This window comes from Pan paniscus, chromosome 12 (genome assembly GCF_029289425.2).
Source record: "Pan paniscus chromosome 12, NHGRI_mPanPan1-v2.0_pri, whole genome shotgun sequence".
NCBI classification, from domain to species: domain Eukaryota; kingdom Metazoa; phylum Chordata; class Mammalia; order Primates; family Hominidae; genus Pan; species Pan paniscus.
Window position 1 is genome coordinate 101851842 of NC_073261.2, and position 21608 is coordinate 101873449.

General features: G+C 35.1%; 1 protein-coding gene across 5 annotated transcripts in view; it reads right to left on the bottom strand.

Annotated features, from left to right (window-relative positions):
* Positions 1 to 21608, bottom strand: part of NCOA1 (nuclear receptor coactivator 1) — a 276241-nt gene that overhangs the window by 96814 nt on the left and 157819 nt on the right. For all 5 annotated transcript variants that reach the window (XM_034952725.3, XM_055108162.2, XM_034952724.3 and 2 more), the window contains exons 3-4: positions 12225 to 12330; positions 5076 to 5242 (exon numbers count right to left, since the gene is read on the bottom strand). In XM_034952725.3, coding sequence (XP_034808616.1) covers positions 5076 to 5242; positions 12225 to 12313 — 256 coding nt within the window. In that variant the 5' untranslated portion in view covers positions 12314 to 12330. The remainder of the gene's footprint in view (positions 1 to 5075; positions 5243 to 12224; positions 12331 to 21608) is intronic.

Consider the following 21608-nt stretch of genomic DNA (forward strand, 5'->3'; position numbering starts at 1 on the left):
TGACAAACTGCTCTCCAAAGAGGCTGTAACATTGGTTTTGCTCTTCTGCATCCTCACTGAAAAACAATATCATAGTTTTTAATTTTTGCAAACCTATGGTGTAAAATGTTATCTCACATACTATTTATAATAATGGCTTTCTTGAGCTATAATTTACACAACATGCAATTAACTCATTTAAGGCACACAACTCAATGATTTTTAGTATATTCACAGAATTGTGCAACCACTGCCACAACCATTTTTAGAATATTCTCATCACCTCCCAAAAAACTCCATTCCCATTACCAGTCACTCCCCATTTTTCCAATACCCCTAAGACTGAGGCATCTACCAATTTATTTTTTGTCTCAATGAATTTGCCTTTTTTGGACATTTCCTATAAATGGAATCATACAATATGTGGTCATATGTGACTGGGCTTCTTCTTTGGCTTAGCATGTTTTCAGGGTTCAACCATGTTGAATTATTTATCAGTACTTTATTCCTTTTTATTGCCTAATAATAGTCCTTCATAGTGGTATATGTCCTTTTATATATCTATTCATCAGCTGATGGATGTATGGGTAGTTTCTACTTTTCAGCTATTTGTGATAATGTTTTTGTGAACATTCATGTACAAATTTTTTGTATGGACAGGTTTTCATTTCTCTTGGGGATACACCTAGAACTGGAATTATTGGGTCATATGATAGCTAGCTCTATGTTCAATCCCAAACTCTCCTCCAGTTGAGAAACTGTTGGACTGTTTTCCAACGTGGCTCCATCATTTTCCATTCCCATCAGAAGTATGTGAGGCTTTCAATTTCTCACCCACACTTGTTATTACCTTTTTCTGTTTTTTTTCCTAAGACACTCCTTGCTCTGTTGCTGAGGATGGAGTGCAGTGGCACAATCACAGCTCATTGCAACCTCAAACTCCTAGGCTCAAGCAATCCTCCCACCTTGGTCTCCCGAATAGTTGGGACTACAGGGATGCACCACTGTGCCTGGGTAATTTTTTATTTTTTTGTAGACAGAGGGTCTTGCCATGTTGTCCAGGATGGTCTCAAACTCCTGGGCTCAAGCGATCTTCTCACCTTGGCCTCCCAAAGTGCTGGGATTACAGGCGTGAGCCACAGCACCCAGCCTTATCTTTTTGATTATAGCCATCTTAGTGAGTGTGAAATGGTATGTGACTTTGATTCTAGTTTGCATTTCCCTAATGGCTAATGATATTGGGCATCTTTTTCATGTGCTTGTTGGCCATTTGTACATTTTCTTTGGAGAAATGTCTATTCAGGGTCTTTATTTTTAAATTATGTTATCTTTTTATTATTATGGTGCAGGAGTTTCTCATTTTAAGATACATTTCCTTCATTATTTCATGTGTTTTATTACATGAGGGTAAGAAAGGATTTTGTTTGTAAGCAAGTTCTAAAAAACATAAACTATCAAGTTCAAGTAGATTAAATAATTTTGTGTGAAGTGCAAAATATCTAACATTTTAGGGAAAACCTAAGGTAGGAATGGCTATGTGACTAGTTTCTGGCCTAACGGAACGTGAACAGAAGTGACATGCAATTTCTGGGTCTTATCTGTAATGGAAAAGAAGCATGCCTTCTTGTTTTTTTCTTTCTCCTTCTTGTTAGCTGGGACATGGACAAGGGGGCCATGTCTAACAACATGGATAATGGCAATACCCTAGGAATGGCAGAGCAAAAAAGATGGAAGGAGTCAATCCCTCACACCTTCCTAGACCATCTTTTTAAAACCATTGTATTTTGGGTGTGTTGTTATACTAACCTAGCCTATATCCTAATATGCTTTATACTTCTTAGTAACATGCTAATTTGCTATAACCTGATTTTGTCCATGTTAGACATAACCTACTGACATGCTACCATGAAAGGTAAATAATTTATTTACACCAACCTGCTATACAAATTACCCCTCCTCTCTTACTTTCAGTATAGTTTTAACAATTTTTTGAGTAACCAATATTTAATATATATGTCACTAGGGTCATATAAATATACTTTATAAGGGAGCTGATGTGTGTGTTATAACTTACATTTCTTTTTTTATATTTAGTGTTTCAGATCTTACGTATAGTTTAATTCAACCCTAAACTCCCCTCCAGAGCTGAAAAATTCATCTCGATTCAGTCAGTTAGCAGATACTCTTATGCGTTCCTTTTTTTTTTTTCCTATGGAAATGTTCCCTAGAGTCCTCTATCCACCTGCTCCAACTAGGACTGGCTATTTTCTAGGTTGCTGCACAACTGTAATCCTGGGTCTCCTTTTACCTTTCTTTGTGTTAAGATTCCATGGTTTCCCTGGATTAAGATCCTATGCCCTTCTTTCTAGCTTTACTATCTTGGATTGGATAGAGATTTCTGAAACAGGTATAACTGGAGGTAATACCTTTGAGACTTTGAATGTCTGAGCATGTCTATTTGGCACTCATAACTTCAACTGGATGAACACAGAATTCTGGGTCTAGAATTCTAGTTTTCAATGTTGTTATTTAGAAATCTGAACCTATTCTGAAAGCAATCTAGTATGTGTGAGACCTGTTTTTTCTTCTCTCTTGTTTATCTCCCTGGTGTTCTGAAATGTCACTAAATTGTGCATTGGTATAAGTTACTTTATCTTTCTTTTACAACAACTGTGCTGGGCACTACATGAGGGCTTTCAATCCGGAAACTAATATACTTCTAGTTCTGAGAACATTATTTTTGCATTATTTCTCTTATCATTTATTCCCTTCCATTTGTTCTATTCTCTTTTTCTGGGATTAATCATATGTTAGACTTCCTGAACTAATCCTATAAGTTTGTTATTTTTTCTCTCATTTTCCATTGCTTATTATCTAAGAGATTTCTTCAAATCACATCCCTTCATCCAGTCATTCAACAAATATGCATTGAAAGCCTACTATGTAGCCAAGTGCTGTTTTAGGTACTGAGGATATAGTCGTGAACAAACAAAATCGCTTGCCCTCGTGGAACTCTAGTGGGGGCAGGCAAATAATATATAAAATATGTCATATGTCAGATGTAAAAAGTACTGTGGGGAAAATAAGGAAGGTATAAAAAGATGCATAGATTTTTTTTTCTGTTTTTAAAAATATTTCAAATAGGTTAGTTAGGAACAACTTTACTCAGAAGACATATTTGAGCAAAGACATGAAAGAGGTGAATAAAGCATGTGGATATCTAGAGACAGAGCATTCCAGACAGAAGGAACAGCAACTGTAAATAGCAGGGGCAGAGTGTGCCTGCAACTGGTCAGGGCAGAGAGTGTGAGGAGACAAAGGTAAAGAGGTAAAATTTTTTCCAGCTATCCTGTTTCTAAGTTCCAAAAGCTATTTCTTCTTTTGAATATTTCATTTTATAGGACTTATTCTCATTTTTTGATGAAATACCTTCCCTCATGTCTCCCAGGGACTGGTATCTTTTTAAGTTTTCTTCAGTTCCCTGCACTGTTTCTGCTTCCTCTGAGTTCCCTTTTTTCTGTTTGTTTGCTTGGTTTGCTCTCTTTTATATTACAGGCTTTCCCCCAATACCTGGCTTTTTGTTCACATTAAATAGTTGACCGGCAGTTAGGTGAGGAGTGGGGGCAAGATAAGGAATGAATTTTTTCATTTGAGGATCACCCCCACATGACTTCATCTTCCGACTGCTCAGTTTACCCAGAGGTATACTGCCACCCCCAATTTAGGGAGTAGGAGCCAGGCTGTTAGTGTTTCGAGACCAAGCAAGGAAGGGGCAGAGAGCCTCTTGCTAGTGCTCCTCTCTGCAGTTTTACAGTATGGTTTCTCCTGTTTGCTAAATCAGTTGTCACTAGACTATCCGTTTTCCAGCTTCTAAAATCTTAAAATTATAAAACTTTAATGCTAATAATCTGAAGTTCTTTGGGGTTAGTCCTTCTGTTTGTTATTTGTGCTGTTACTCTAGATTATTTCCTCATATGTTAAATAACTTTGCAGTGTAAAATCACCCTCAGAAGCACTTTTTCTGTGGCACTCCCATGGGGCCAGCTTGTGGGATTGTTTCTTCAAAGTGCTTTGCCTTTATTTCTGGTAGGCAACCAAGGAGTTTGATGGTATGGGGTTCCCAGTAAATATAGGTAGTAAAAATATGAAGCTTAAAAATACACCAGCCTGGCCAACATGGTGCAACCCCATCTCTACTAAAAATACAAAAATTAGCTGGGCATAGTGGCGCGCACTTGTAATCCCAGCTACTTGGGAGGCTGAGGCAGGAGAATTGCTTGAACCCAGGAGGTAGAGGTTGCAGCGAGCAGAGATCGCACCACTGCACTCCAGCCTGTGACAGAGTGAGGCTCCATCTCAAAAAAAAAAAAAAATCAGGGTTTTTTCAGAGAAGAGCCCAGGTAGAGACAAACTTCCTCATATAAGTGGAGAGATTTTTCCCTTCATGGAGTTACTGTCCTAAAGAACTCTATGCCAGGGCCTCAGGTCCAACTCCACAACTTGTGTCTTCTGACTCAATCCCCTATGATACTGAGTCCCATAATCTCCTAAAGCAACCAGTTTTTGAGTTAACTTAATAAGACACTTTGTTATAACAAGAAGATTCTCAGGTTCACTTTCTAAAATAAACAGCATCTTAACAAAGACATTTCTTTATAAAATTATAATGTTCAATATAATTTTTTAATAATAAAAAAGTAGGCCAGGTGCAGTGGCTCACGCCTGTAATCCCAGCACTTTGGGAGGCTGAGGTGGGCGGATCACGAGGTCAGGAGATCGAGACCATCCTGGCTAACATGGTGAAACCCCGTCTCTACTAAAAAAATACAAAAAAATCAGCCAGGTATAGTGGCAGGCGCCTGTAGTCCCAGCTACTTGGGAGGCTGAGGCAGGAGAATGGTGTGAACCCAGGAGGTGGAGCTTGCAGTGAGCCGAGATCGCACCACCGCACTCCAGCCTGGGCGACAGAGCGGGACTTCATCTCGAAAAATAATAATAATAATAATAATAATAATAATAATAATAAAGTAAAATCACATATTATAAATGTCTTAATAACAAAGCACACAGCCATGGGTTTTCTTTTTCTTTTTTACCTTGTTCCATTCTCTTCATTAGCTGTATCTGATCGACTGTTTTCTTCAAAATCTTGCATTTGTCTGGTTTTACACTCAAGCTGTCAATGTCACTAATGTTGGCAGACAGTAACTCAGCTAGTTCTTCTAAATATTTATTTTCTTGCTCCCTGCGCCTCTTTTCAGTGCTGTTACACAAAGAAAATCCAGTTAGTGTATATTTGTATCACCATATTTCCTTCTCTGATCAAGTATCTATGCTTACACATTTAGTGAGATCTTTATTTTTATCGAAAATATAAAACCAGATTTAGAAAGTGATATAAATTCACATCTAAAAAGTGGACATTACAAAATACCAAAATTTAGAAAACAATTCTGGCTAAAATATATAAAGTAAATTGACTGCTATAACAGATGTATTTCCCCAATCATATATACATCTTGAATATTTTCAAATAACAATTACTAGATAGTAAAAGCAAACAAGTAATAAACACAGCAGTTACATTTGGAACTACTTTATATTATGAATAACTCCTTGAAATAGAAAAATCTGAATTTTCAAATAACTGTTACAAATTAAGCAGAGAATACGATCATAGAATTCACAAGTTATAATTAGAAATCCGATAACTCTGATAAACTCTTAATTCTTATGATTAAACCATTAGTTGATCCTCATCAAAAAAGTATCCATTCAAAGGCAAAATAAGGATAATAATAATTAGAGACGAAGGTACAGTGAACAATGTATTCTGTATACAGCTGTGTCCTAAAAAGACAGAAAAAAAAATGATTTGTAAGTTTCTATAAATGCAATAAACAAAATCAAACAATTTATCTTAAAGCAAAATAATGAGAACAAGGAATAACAGTGCATACAGGTAGCACCTTTTTAAAAAAATATACCAAATGTACTGAATGACTATGATTCATTTTTGCCTTCCAGTCTTTAGCCCTGGTTTACTTAGCCAAGTCATCAGACAACTTGTTTTGTAATACATATAAAGACAGTTAAGTATGACTTTGAAATTTTGTTTTCATCAAACTAATATAATAGGAAGAAGTGGTCACAAGTAGCTCTTTGTTTTATAAGCAGCAATCAAAATCATTTGGCTACATATAAAAGTAACAGAAAAAAGAGGACAGAAGAGGGGAAGATCAGTTGCTATAGAGTTCATAATTGGCAACAATTAAGATACCATTTACTTGTCTTTTCTTTTTCTTTTTTTTTTGAGATGGAATCTCGCTGTGAGGCCAGGCTGCAGTGCAGTGGCGCAATCTCGGCTCACTGCAACCTCTGCCTCCCGGGTTCAAGTGATTCTTCTGCCTCAGCCTCCCAAGTAGCTGGGACTACAGGCGCACGCCACCATGCCTGGCTAATTTTTGTATTTTAGTAGAGATGGGGTTTCACCATGTTGGCCAGGATGGTCTCGATCTCTCGACCTCATGATCCGCCCGTCTCAGCCTCCCAAAGTGTTGGGATTATAGGCGTGAGCTACCAAGCCCAGCCCCATTTACTTTTCTTAATAATATTAAAGACTATAAAAACAATAGCACAAAACAATATAGTAAGTTGAAAAGAATCAACTAATCAAATGTATTTACCTACACAAAACAAAATATTACAAATACCAAAACAAAACCAAATTTTAAAACTGTGACCATCACGTTTGTCTTTTAAGTCTTTCATTATTGATGAATTTTCCCAATTGTAGTTATTAAAATTGTATTTTATAACTCCCACAACAAGAAAATGCAGCAAGATATTTTGACAAATTACATACCAAGGCATGAATAAAATGAGTAACATACATTTTGATACATACAAGGTTTTAGGGAACCTCAGCTCTGCAACCTGACAGTGTTTGAAGACATCTACTTTTACCTTAGAGAAACTAATTGATATAAGATATATGTAGTAGATTCAGTCTAAAGTTCTGATCTATTTAAATCCATGGATCTAAATTGCAACATGAGTAAACTGGACTCTCTTCGTGGAACTCTCAAATATGTTTTTGATGGTAAGTTTTATGTAAAACCAAAGAACTTGAAGACAGTATAGAGGAAAAGAAAAAAGTGATAGAACAGGCAGGACACACAGACAGAGAGGGGATAGAGAAAGCAAGAAGCTAAAAGTAATGAACTGGCAAGGTGTCTATAAAATGACTAGAGATTGAGACTAGGAAAAATCACCATGAAATGAAGTAACCAATAAGCAAGGAGATAAAATGAGGGCAGATATGTTCAAAGTCAAAACTGGAGATGGCAAAAAAATTCTACCTTAATGGAAAAGAAGTCTTCCTTTATTACTCTGGGTCAACTATATTTCTCTCTTTACGAATCCCTTTTATTACCATTCATATTGCAGACCTTCTAGCTAATGCTATTCTGAGTTAATTTCTCAGGTGCATACCTTTTTTCCTTCAACAAACTAGCTAACTCAACAAATACTCCTATACTTATTATATGCCAGATAACCATGTACTGCTATGTCTAGAGGATCCAAGAATAAATTAGATGTAGCTCCCAATTAGTCAGAAAATGAAGAAAACAGGCCATTACAATACTATGCAGCAAGACTAGAATACTATAGAAGTACATCTAGACCTAGAGAACAAGATACATGAACTCAGTGGTAGGGAGAGGCTGGCTTCCTGAAAGAAAAAAACAGCTTTTTCAAAGGTATAAAGTAAGAGTGAAGATACCAAGTTAAAGAATCTATAAGTAGTTCAGTATAGCTAAACTATAGATAAGAAACAAAAGGGCAAGAGATGTGGTCCAGATCAGATCACAGGGATCTTGCCATGATAAAATGCATGGTATACTGCTTAAAAGCACAGGTTCAGCTGGATACAGCAGCTTGCATCTGTAATCCCAGAACTTTGGGAGACAGAGGCAGGAGGATTGCTTGAGGCTAGGAGTTCAAGACCAGCCTGGGTAACACAACAAGACCCTGTCTCTAAAAAAAAAAGAAAAAAAAATTAGCCAGGCGTGATGGTGTGCGCCTGTAGTCCTAGTTACTCGGGAGGCTGAGGGGGGAGGATTGCTTGAGCCCAAGAGTTGGAGGCTGCAGTGAGTTATGACTGTGCTGCTCCACTCCAGCCTGGGCAATAGAATGAGATCCTGTCCCTTAACAGAAAAAAAAATGCACAGGCCCAAACTTCCTGTCATTTACTAGCCATGTAACCCTAGGCAAGTCACTTAGTGGAAAGTTAACTTTTCTAAGCTTCGATTTCCTTATCTGTAAAACTAGGATAATGACATTACTTCCCAGGGTTTTATATTAAAAAAGAGAATACATGTAAAATGCTTGGCAGAGTTCCTGGTATATACTTTTAGCTCAGTAAATGTTATCTATTATCATCATTTTGATTATGATTATTTATTTTCAGGGACATGGGGAGCCCAGAAATTTAAGAAGCAGAATGAGTGCCATGACCAGATTTGTAAGCTCCCTAAAGACAGAAACATGTCTCACATTTCACTTGTATCCTTAAAACATCATGCAAATGGTGCTGGCTGAAGAGTACGCACTTAATATGTACTTGAGTTGAATTGGAAATATTCAACAAGCATAAACACAGCTACCTATACTTTTGAGATTAACGTTTTAATCCTCATTCTCCTAGAAGAATGAATGAATGGAGAAGAGGTAACAGGAGGAAGATATGAGATATCTCACTCCACCAAACAGTTGCTGAGAAACTCTCCTATCCAAGGATCTGTGCACAATGCTGGCAATACCCTGATGTCTAACAGATGCTCTTTATGATTAAAGAATTCAATTCTGTTTGGGGAGACAGAAACATTACAAGGTGGCATTCATACATAAACTCAGTTTCAAAATTATAAATTTTTAGTTTACCATATCAAATACATTGTTTTGTTAAAGCTGAAGCCCATATTTCAGTTATAAACCTCAAGGAGATGGTACTTTCAAATATTTTTAAAGCAAATGTGAATATAATTATCTTTAAGATATCTAAAGAAGAGAAAAAAGATATGAAACTTTTATATTTGTAATGATGCTATATACACAAAAACATCAGATCATCTACAGATAAACCATTAAAACACATAAGAAGATTCAGCACAATGGATGGATTTGAAGAATAACCAAGAACGTCTTGTTCCATCACATATCAAGGCAATTATCATAAGAAAGCTCAGAACCAGATCCCTATATATACAGGAACTTGACTTATAATAAAGGTAACGGAATAAAAACAGTCAAGGGTAGTGTCATTACTGATAACTGGGAAAAACAATAAATACAATTAGGTCCCTATATTACACCATGCACAAAAATAAATTTCAGATTAATTAAAACCCTAAACATGTATTAGAAGAAAACATATAAAAATACATTTAAAACCTTAGAGTAGAAGAAAAATTATTAAACAAGACCCTAAAAAGCTTGACACATGAAAACCTATGGCTCTGTATGTCAAGAGACATCATAAATAATGTTAACCAACAGGTTGGGAGAAGATACTTGCATCAGTTATAAACAAGAAAAGGTTAATAACCAGAAAATTTAAAGTAAGTCTTAGAAATAAAAAATAAAAGAACAAACAACTCAGCAGGAACATGGGCAAAAGATACAACCAAGAAATTCATAAAGGAGGAAAATATAAATGAGTAAAAGACCAAAAAAAGGTGATCAGTTTATCTAATCATCATGGAAATGCCCTTTAAACTATAACCCCACACCCATTAGATTGGCAAAGTGTTAACATGAGAAGAGAACAGTGATAGTAAGAATGTGGGAAAAGAGGAATTCTCAATGCCTGTTATTTGAAAAACAATGTGGTACTTACCTAGTGAACATAAAAATTTACCTAGATATTAAAGAAACTCTTTTTTTTTTTTTTGAGCCGGAGTTTTGCTCTTGTTGCCCAAGCTGGAGTGCAGTGGCACTATTTTGGCTCACTGCAACCTCCACCTCCTGGGTTCAAGTGATTCTCCTGCTTCAGCCTTCTGAATAACTGGGATTACAGGTGCCCGGCACCACAACTGGCAATTTTTTTTTTTTTTTAAATAGAGATGGGTTTTCACTATGTTGGCCAGGCTGGTCTCAAATTTATGACCTCAGGTGATCCACCTGCCTCGGCCTTCCAAAGTGCTGGGATTACAGGAGTGAACCACTGTACCCAGCCAAAGAAACTTTTATGTATAAAATAGGAGATATGTGTGAGGATATTTGCTGCAGGGCTGGCTGTAACATTGAAAATTTGTAACAGGCTGTTTATCTCTAGGGAATGTATTTGTAGACAAATATATTTTTCAAACATGGTATATTCATGTAATGCAATACTAATCAAAAGTTAATGGGACTGAATATATCTATGCATATTTAAACCTCAAAATCCATGTTGAAAAAGTATACTATAGAAAATATATACAGTATTAAATTATGTAAATGTAATATTCTATATTGCTCAGATACCTGTGTGTGTATATATATAAAATACACACATAATTATTAAAAATAGATTAAAATACTGCAGACAAATCAATTGTTAATATTGTATTACTTTTAAACAGGATTATGCAAATATGATAACATATTAACAAAATAATATGATAAAATATTATCAATTACATTCTGTTGTATGATATAGTGTCTTCGCCTATATTCTTTTATATATTTAAAAAATTTCCCCAAACAAAAAATTAAATGTAAAAGATAGTTATTTATTCTTAGCTTTTCCTTTAGGGACTGATTTTATACACAGATAAAACAAGAGCATTAATTTTTGACACACTTCTAGATTGCATCTTGATCTCAACCTTCCTCCCAGCATCTGGACACTTACTTGTGATTATGAGTACTCAGGTTATTGTCCTCTCTGACAGCTCTCTGAGCTGAGTAAGATAAATAGTCACTTTTCTTTCTCGAGCCTGGAGCCCTGGCATTCTCCTGTTAAAATCCTCCCTTTTTTCCTCCCATGAGAAAGCAGCATGTAATCCAAGGACAGAAGAGTCTTCTGTAGCTTTACTCTCTAGATCAGTGATTATCAACTAGAGGTGATTTTGTTTCCCCTGGCCCCAGGGGACATTTGGCAATGTTTGGAGACATTTTTGGTTGTCACAACTAAGATGCTACTGACATTTGGTGTGTAGAAGCAGGGATACTGCTAAACATCCTACAAAATACAGGACAGCTCCCCCACAACAAAAAATTATCTGACACGAAATGTCAATAGTGTGGAGTTTGAAAAACTTTCCTCTAAATCCTAGAAGATGAGTGGAATAAAATCTCCACTCATTCTAGGAAGTTGCTCTCAGGTAGGAAGCTAGCTGCTCCTTTAACCTAATATTAAATGAGCAGCTAGGGAATGTATCTGCAGAAAAACATATTTTTCAAATGTGGTATATTCATGTAATGCAATACTAATCAAAAGTTAATAGGACTGAATATAACTATGCATATTTAAATTTATGTGGCATTTGAGGTTTCTTCTCTATCTGGCATTTGTGAGGGTCTCCTTAGCATTAGGTTTCTTTTAGCCTGTTCAAGGTGGTCATATTCCTTATAACAAACCAAATATTTAACTACACAATCATTTTTTAAAATCCTGATATTTCTTAGCTCCATTAATGCCATAATGTTCTAAGATAGCAATTAAAGGTGTATAATAGATTTATATATTCATTTGACAAATCTTTACTGTGTTCTTACTATATATAAGCCACACACTGTTTTAGGAACTAAGGATACAATGATGAGCAAGAACAAACAAGGTCCTTTACCAAGTGGCAGCTTAGAGTCTAGCGGGGAAGCCAGAAATTCATGAAATAATCACACTAGTAAAAATCTGCAATTATGGATCATGGCTATAAACACATCTGAGACAGATACATGAATGGAGGAACTTGATCTAACAGTTATGGAAGGAAGAGAAGGCTCTCTTTAAGTATGTAATGACTAAGCTGGCATCTGAAGGATGAGTAGGTGTTAACTAAAGGAAATCAAGAGGAAGCAAGCAGGATTGAGGAAGAAACATGTGCAAAGACCCTGGGGGAAGGAAGACAACATGGTGAGTATGAAAGACTCAAAGAAAGCCACTGAACTTGGAGTAGATTAAACAAAAGCTCTGAAGTGGCAGTGAAAGTAATAAAGCAGCTCTGCCAAAAATAGACTACGAGGAGTGTTCCTACCTTGATGCCAGTGTGTCACATGGCGATCCTTTCCTCTTATGTGAGTCTGGGTTAGCAGGGTCGGATGAACTGTCCCCGAGGCCACTCATGTTGAAAAACTTCACACCTAAACAGGAAGGACAACAGTAAGAAATCTACCCTTATGACCTTTCCAACCAAATAAAGGTAGGGAAGCTCCCCTCTGTTAGAAAATTTCTAAAAATTGTGCTATATCAATGAATAGATAATTACAGCCATCATAAAAACATGAAGATCTACATAAAAGTACAGAGGTCATCAGATAGTGTTTCTATACTTTCTTTTCTACATCTGTAAAATAAAATTAATAATCCTTTGTGAAATTGTTACAACCAATTAGGATGAAAACATGGTTAGAATAATTAAATAGATACTGAGATTTTTTTTTCCAAAGAGAAAATAATCATTTTCATGTGTAAATGTAGAAGCCGAATGTTGAACTGGAGTCAGAGAAATTATTCTTTGCATTTATTATTTAGAAGCTGCTTTTCAAAAGAATTTAAAATAACTTTCACTCATAAGGTTTGGGATTTTATATTGATAGGAAGATAAATAATACATACATAATTAAGTTAAAGTGATAAACTAGATTTAGATTTTGAATTGTACGCTGTGAGTTCTATACTCCTAACCTTTTGTTTACGTAGTCAGGCAACAAAGATCAAATGTTTAGTCTATGTTAGGATCTTGGTATAGATCCCAGAGAACACAAAGTCATTCCCCCTAGCACACCAGCCAGGTCTCTCACATGTTGCACCAGTTAGCAACTGCACTTAAAGATCCCTGCTGATCTGTCCCTCATCAACCATTATTCTCCATATAATCCCTAATGAAACTCAGAATCCTATCCTTGGTCTTACAATCATCACTACCTTTTGGATTTTATTAGTGCCAAACAACACACTTCACCATTCTCTTTTACTCCATCTACCCTTATAAAAGGAAAGAAAATTCTTGTTAAATGGGAGAACCTTTAGCTTTTCCTTAAATTCTAAATTATTAAACTACAGCACTGTATGTTAGCAGCCATACTGAAAAACTTTATTATAAAGAATGCTGAGAATCTCTCACATGGCTTTAATTGGTATGTCTGAGTAAACCCTTTTCTCTAGTCTTAAAACTGACTCTGCTTCTAGCCCTTTTCTGAAGATTAATGACTGTCATATTTTTTGGTGTACAAATAATCCCTAACATTTTAATCATGAACTTATTATTTCATGCAACCAAAAAGGCACATTTTCAATTTCTCCATATTAGAAGTGCTATTTATGAAAATTTCCAACTCTTAGGATCATAATTTTACAATTTTTTATTCTTCTCTTTTACTCATTTCTAACTGGCATTCAGATCCTGCTAATTTTTCCTTAACAAGATTGTCTCTTCTTTCTTCATTCCCAGATACAGTTATAATCCTCATTTGGAACCAAATACCTAATTGTAGATTAATGCAAGATCCTTTAATCTTGCATCTCAATTCTAGTCATTCTCACTTCTAATCTGTCCTATAAACAGCAGCAAAAGCATCCCTGCTTAAGTATCATTTTCAAGGTCTCATTTCCCTGATAAGGAGTCAACTAGATTTGCCTACTGCAACATGGTAGTTAAAAGGATGGGCTTCCGTGCCGGGAAGAAATGAAGAGAAAAGGGAACTCGTATACATTTTTAGTGGGAATGTAAATTAGCGTAGCCATTTGGAAAAGAGCATGGAGGTTCTTCAAAAAACTAAAAATAGAACTACTATATATCTGATACAGCAATCCTACAAATATGCATATGTCCAAAGGAAATGAAATCAGTATGTTGAAGAGATATGTGCACTCCAATATTTATGTGGCAGTATTCACAATAAGCCAACATATGAAATCAACCTAAGTGTCCATCAACAGATATATGGGTAAAGAAAATGTGGTATATATACACAGTGAAATACCAGACAGCCACAAAAAAGAATGAAATCTTGTTATTCATGGCAACATGGACAAACTTGGAGGGCATCATGCTAGGTGAAATAAGCCAGCCACAGGACAAACACTGCATATTCTCACTCACGTGTAAACTAAAGAAGTTAATCTCATAGAAGTAGATAGCAGAATAGTGGTTACTAGAGGCTGGGAAGGATGTGAGGAGGAGAGGATAGCCAGAGGTTGTTTAACAGATCCAAAAGTACAGCTAAATATGAGAAATTAGTTCTAGTGTTCTATAGCATTGTAGGTAACTATAATTAACAACAATTTATTTTTGAATAGCAAAAAGAGTAGATTTTGAATATTCCCAATGCGAAGAAATGAAAAATGATTGACGTGAGAGACATGCTAATTACTCTGATTTGATCACACACATTGTACACATGTATCAAAGTATCACACTGTACCCTATAAATATGTTCAATTATTATGCAACAATTAAAAATAATAATAAAAGCAAAAACAAAACAAAACAAAAAACCAGCATGGGCTTTGGGGCCAGAAAAACTTTGCTTAAATCCTGGATTAAACACTACCTGCCTGTCCTTGGGCAAAGTCTCTCTATAAACCTATTTCCTTCTCATGTATTTCTTGTCTCAGTTGGTACACTGCAGTCATTCTAGCCTCTTCTCTCACATCCTGCATGCAAGCAAATGTCAGTTTTTACTTCTTCCTTTTTTTTTTTTTTGTTTGAGACGGAGTCTCGCTCTGTCGCCCAGGCTGGAGTGCAGTGGCGGGATCTCAGCTCACTGCAAGCTCCGCCTCCCGGGTTCACGCCATTCTCCTGCCTCAGCCTCCCGAGTAGCTGGGACTACAGGCGCCTGCCACCATGCCCGGCTAATTTTTTGTATTTTTAGTAGAGATGGGGTTTCACCATGTTAGCCAGGATGGTCTCGATCTCCTGACCTAGTGATCTGCCCACCTCGGCCTCCCAAAGTGCTGGGATTACAGGCGTGAGCCACCACGCCCGGCCATTACTTCTTAAATATTTCCAAAATCCATCCTTTCTTCATATTCTCCTTTACCAAGATCTCAATTCAGGTTCTCATTTAACTCTTTTGCTGGACTACTAAAATAGCTTCCCAAATAACTTCTCCCTGTTTCCGGTCTTGTCCTCCTTAAGTTTATCCTCTGCAGACCCACCAGAGTAGGCTACCAAGTGTATATCTAATCATGTCAATCTCTTACTTAAAACCCTTCACTAAATCCTCAATGCCCATAGGACAACATCCAATCTCCTAAACATAATATATAAAGTTTGCATCTGCTCTCACCTATTGTGTGAGTCTATTATAGGATCTGGTGAATGAATTACTAAATGACAGTCCAATCAAGTGTTCATAGATTATATATGCCATGTATTATGTATTGCATATTACTATATGATCTACATATAAATAAAATTATGTTATATATATCATCTGTATATACAAGCATATAGATTATATATGTTAACTTTAGTTTCAACTTCAAGAAAAGACTTTAAAAATAAAATCCTTGGTAATATGTACTCAGCAAAGGTAAATATTAGACAAAAAGGTAAATACTAGCCAAAAAACTTTAAATTGATCTCAGTGTGGGAGAAGACCAATTTAAATTAGCTGCAAATATTTACTGAGCTCTTACCATATGCCAACCTCTGTTCTAGGCACTAGAGATAGAGCAGTGAATAAAATTTACAAAATAACTGTCCTCATTGAGTTTCATTCTATTGTGACAGAGACAACAACACATAAAATTAAAAAGTAAGTTATAATACTTACTCTGGAGAAAAATAAAGCAAAAACAGAGGCTTAGGTATGTGGAAGTGGAAGGGAAGCAAGTAAGGTAATTAGGAAAAGATTCACTGAAAAAGTGAGAGATATGAACAAAGGTAAGAAGGGGGTAAGGGAGAGACAGCCAAGAGAATGATAAATGGAGGAAGGGTGCTTCTGGCAAGGGGAGGTAGAAGGACCTTAAAGCAGGAGCATAACTGCTTTTTGAGAAACATGAAAGAGGTGAGCATGGCTAGAACCTGGGGGATGGGGGAGTAAGTGACGAGTTCAGAGAGATAATAGGAGGCTATACCATGTAAGGTCTTAAAAGTCATTGCAAGGACTAAGTCCCAGTGACTGAGGCAGTCACTGGAGGATTAACAACAGAAGGATGACAGGATTTGACTTTTATTCTAAGACTTCCTCTGTGAAGAGTAAGTACAATCTTTCTCATCTTAGTAATCCGGTATCTGAATGTCCACAATCTTTCTCATCTTAGTAATTTGGTATCTGAATGTCCACTTGTTAACTGGATGTTTTCATTTGGATATCCCACTGTCACCTCAAATTAAACATGTATAAAAAATGATATACTTTTAAATTTCAGATTTCTGTTAATGATAAATGAGATGAACTGCATTACAGATTAATGTCTTAAAAAACAATTTATTAAACCTTCTATGGGGGTGACTGGAGAGGAAGGAACACACAATAAGGAAAATATAGAAGCCTAGTTGGCCTTTGCAAAATTTACAATTTAATGTGAACAACCCCAATGCAAGGCAAATATACCAGACTTGCAACAGCCACCACAAAACAAAGTCAAAAGACCAACATGGTTTTGTTACCATCCATTCTAAAACTCAAACACAAAATAAAAATAATCAGTTCATTGTATTACTGGAACTAACAAAATATACACCTTGTTTTCCTGCAGAGATTCACAGAAGCATAAATAAGATTAACCAAAGTTCACATAAGTAAAGAAGTCATATAATTTCATATAAATAAAATGTATTTTAAAATTTAGTAATACAAAAATGAAATAATGCAATAAATTTGTAATAATGAAGTATCAATTCTAAACTTTTCTACAAAAGTAGAAACAAAAGAGAGAAGAAAATGCTGAACAAGGAATTTGAAAGACATGACTTTAGAATTTGCCCAATTCAAAAGAAAAGAGTTGGCTAACGCTTACTTCATGTTCAGGGGCCATTTTTTGTTTCCTTAGCTGCTCATCTTTTCGGCCTCCAATGAAATTAGGTTATGTCCTTCTAAGAATTTATCCATCTGAAATTCTACTTGTTCTCAAAATAATCCTGGGCCTATGTTTTTTTATTACAATGTGCTATAAGTTACAATTATTTTGTCTCCCTTTTGGGATTGTGAACTCAAAGCCAGTTATTAGATCTTTTTATTGTATATCCAATATCTAACACAATACCTAAAGGATAGAGAAACTAAATAAATAGGTGATGAATTAAAAACAATTAACCTATCTTACTAATACAACATTTAAGATTTCTAAAACAAAGATATTTAATTTGTATGGTTAAATATTTTCTGAAATATTTTTAAAATCTTTGAAATTATTTCTTATAATTGAGAAACATGAAATTTCTTAAAATCCTTATTGTCTTTCAATGGGAAAAAAACAGCAAACTGCCTTCTTGGTCTAGAAATTAGGGAATATTCTAATTTTGAAAAAGTAAAGATCTATTATTTTGTAAAAAAAAACCCGTGATATTTCACAGTACTACAAACCCAAGCCATGCTGCAGTTACATGATCTGAATAATACAATCTCACAGATTGAATAATTTTGAGTAATAAATACCTCTGGATCTAAAGCAAGATTCCCATATGTACTACCCTTAGACTACTAGCTGGAGATTCACAACTGCTATATCTGAGATTCTGGGGCTAGGGAGAGCAAACAACAAACAACAGCAGCCAGACAGGCTGGCCTACTGAAATAAGAGCCAAGAGCTGAAGAGCTATGAGACAGTCACCCATAATTTGCTGATAGTATGATTCTGGTATTAACTGCTTCCTGTTTACAAAACACAATAAACAAGGCAATGTAAAACTTCTCATGAGGAAAAACTATTACAGTTGTATTTATGTGAAATGGCTTTGTATTTCGCAGTCAGGGTACTTAAATAAGAATCATTAAGAAAATAAATGCTGGTTTCAGGAAACCAATTTGCATATCACTATTTAAAAAGAGGTAAGGTTTCTAAGTAAAAGTACCCTGTTGATTTAAAAAGAGTTGCTAAATTATACCCAATCTTATGCAATCTCTAGAGAGTAGTTTTAGGAACTAGAAACTACATTTATCTCTGTTCAAATGTACCAGACTAAACCAAACAGGTGAAGGCTAAAGAAATAGAACTGTGCCTTATAATTCAGTTGAATTTAAATTTCTACATAAGAAATCTGTCATTCATTTCTTGGATTTAGCTGAGAACTGCATAATTTTAAAAAGTCCCTGCCAATTAGTTAATAAACATTTCTAATAATATATTTTAAAATGCTTAGCAGGCAGTTAGCATGAAGAAGCATTTATATATAGTGAGAAGGATACTCTGAGAGCTAAATATCCCCAAGTTAATAGTTGTATGAAGGGCATCACACAGGAAAAACATGATAAATAAAGATCTGAACTAGGTAATTTCCAAAAAAATGTTTCTCAAACTGGAGTCCTAAGACACGTAAGGGTCTTTGAAACAAGTTTTCATTTTAGCTCTTCATTTCAATGACAACCAAAATCTTTCTCATGTGTTAAGGAAGGATAGGGACTTTAGGATTTTCACTGCCTTTTTAATAATTGAATAATATTCTATTGTTTGGAGATGCCATATTTTGTTTATCCATTCACCAGTGGATGGATATTTAGGTAGTTTTCACTTTTTGAATATTATCAGTAATGCTGCTGTGAACATTTATGTACAAGTTTTTATGTGGCCATGTTTTTAATTCTCTTGAGTATTTAACTAGGAGTGGAACTGTTAGGTTATACAGTAACTCTTTAACTTTTTGAGGAATTATCAAAGCCAGTTTTCCACAGTAACTACACCATTTAAAATTCCCACCAGTAATGTACAAGGGTTCCAGTTTTCCACAACCTCACCAAATAAAGAGTTATTTCCTGTCTTTAAAACATTACAGCCATCCTTGAGGGTGTGAAATGGTATCTCATGGTTTTGATTTCTATTTCCCTAATCACTAATGACATCAAGCATCTTTTCTTGCACTCATTGGCCATTTGTATGTCTTATTTGGAGATGTGTCTATTCAGCTCCTTTGCCTATTTTTTAAAAACTAAATTTTACTGTGTATATTTATGATTTACAACATGATGTCATGAGATGAGGATATGTAGTAAAATGGTTATTATATATATTATGATGGTCATATTATTATTGTAAATGAACAAATGAACATATCCATCATCTCCCATAGTTACCCATTTTTCCCCACTATGGCAATGTTTTATTCTCTATCTCTGTATATTTGCCTTTGTTTTTAAAGATGCCTCATGTAAATGAGATTATGTAATATTCTTCTTTCTGTGTCTGACTTATTTCACTTAGCAAAATGTCCTCCAGGCTCACCTATGTTGTGGCAAATGGCAGGATCTCCTCCTTTTTAATGGCTGAATAATATTCCATTGCATATACATATTACAACTTCTTTATCTATTTGTCCACTGAGCAACCCCTAGGTTGTTTCCATGTCTCAGCTATTGTGAATAATGCTGCAATGAACGTGGGAGTGCAGACAGCTTTATGAGCTGATTTCATCTCTTTTGGGTATATACCCAGAAAAGGTATTGTTGGGTCATATGTTAATTCTGAGTCATATGTTAATTTCCTTAGGAGTATCTATACTGTTTTTCATAATGGCTGCTCCATTCTAAGTTCCCACCAAAAGGGTACATGGGTTCCCTTTTCTCAACACCTTTGCCAATACTTGTTATCTTTTGTCTTTTTGATACAGGTTGAGCATCCCAAATCTAAAAATCCCAAACCTAAAATGATCCAAAATCCAAAAATTTTTGAATGCCAACATAACACTCAAAGGAAATGCTCATTGGAGCATTCTGCATTTCAGATTTTCAATGCTCAACTGGTAAGTATAATGCAAATATTCTAAAATCCATAAAAATCCAAAATATCAAACAATCCTGGTCCCCCAAACATTTTTGATAAGGGATACTCAACTTGTAACAGCTATCCTAATAGCTGATAGATGTGAGGTGATAAAGTGGCTTTTACTTACATTTCCTTGATCATTTTATGATGTTGAGCACCTTTCATATACTTGTTGGCCATTTTTATGTCGTCCTTAAAGAAATATCTTTTCAGGTCCTTTGCCTGATCTTTATCTGGGTTATATGTTTTCTTGCTATTGAGTTGTAGGATTTTGGGTTGGGTTTAACTTGTATTTTTATTGAGTCATAAGAGTGCTTTACATTCGGGGTATTAGACCCCTATCAGATACATGACTTACAGATGATTTTCTCCAATTCTGTGGTTTCTCTTTTCATTTTCTTTACAGTATTCTTTAATGAACAAAAGTTTTTAATTTTAATGAAGTCCAACTTATCTACTTTTTCTTCTTTAATAGGTCCAATGTCTGGCCCCCTTAGGGACAGATACTACTGATTGTTATTTTTCCTGTATATGGGCCAAATATTTTTGTTTCTTTGCATGCCTCCTAATTTTTGTTGAATACTAGATATTTTGAAGCTAATTGAATGGGTAGGGATTTCCTGAAATCCCTGGAAACAAAAATTCTCTCAAAATCCAAAATGCCAGGGCCCAAATTGAGATGGTAGTTATCCTTGGCCCAGAGAAGAGACCCTGCTCCCCATAAGCTTCTACCATAAATCACTGCCAACGTTCTTAACCATTATGGCCAAGAATAAAAAGCAAAATCAAATAAATGGATTCAAAGCAATCAATGAATTCTTAAAAATCAAAACACCATTTAAACTTATTTCATATTCTACTATAAAATACTAGATTTTTCTTACAGTGCTTTTTGTAAAAGAGAATCCTGTGCAGTCTTTTAAATTTATTATGCTAATAATAAAGACATTATCAAGGATTTGGTAACTTGCCCTCTAAATGTATCTTAATGTTTGAAACAATATATTTAATACGTCTGTGTTTACCACTAAAAGCTTATTCCACAGACTAAGCGACAATGCTTTTTTTCTTTGCATTAATTTTTTCTAAATACAAATAATAAGTTTGAAAAAAGAAAAGTTTATTTTGTTTTCTATTAACAAATACATAGAAAAAGGAAAACCAAATTAGTTTTAAAACCTAATATTTTCCTCATATTGGCTTCATTTAAAATTTAATTTTAAGATGAAGAATAAACATTTGCCTTATTAAAATATTCCTAGTATATTCACGACTGAGGAAAAATAGCATTGTATCACATATTTGTGGCAGCTATCTTATTAGAACAAATTAGCAAAATAACTCAACATTTCCTTATGAAACTATGAATCCAGTTATCTTAAGAGTGACATAGAGTTATGCAGGTATACTGCACATGTCTTCCAAAATCCACTTTAATTTGTGTTGGTATTTCTTGAGGAAAAATCAGTCGTCCTAACTATAGCTATCTTCA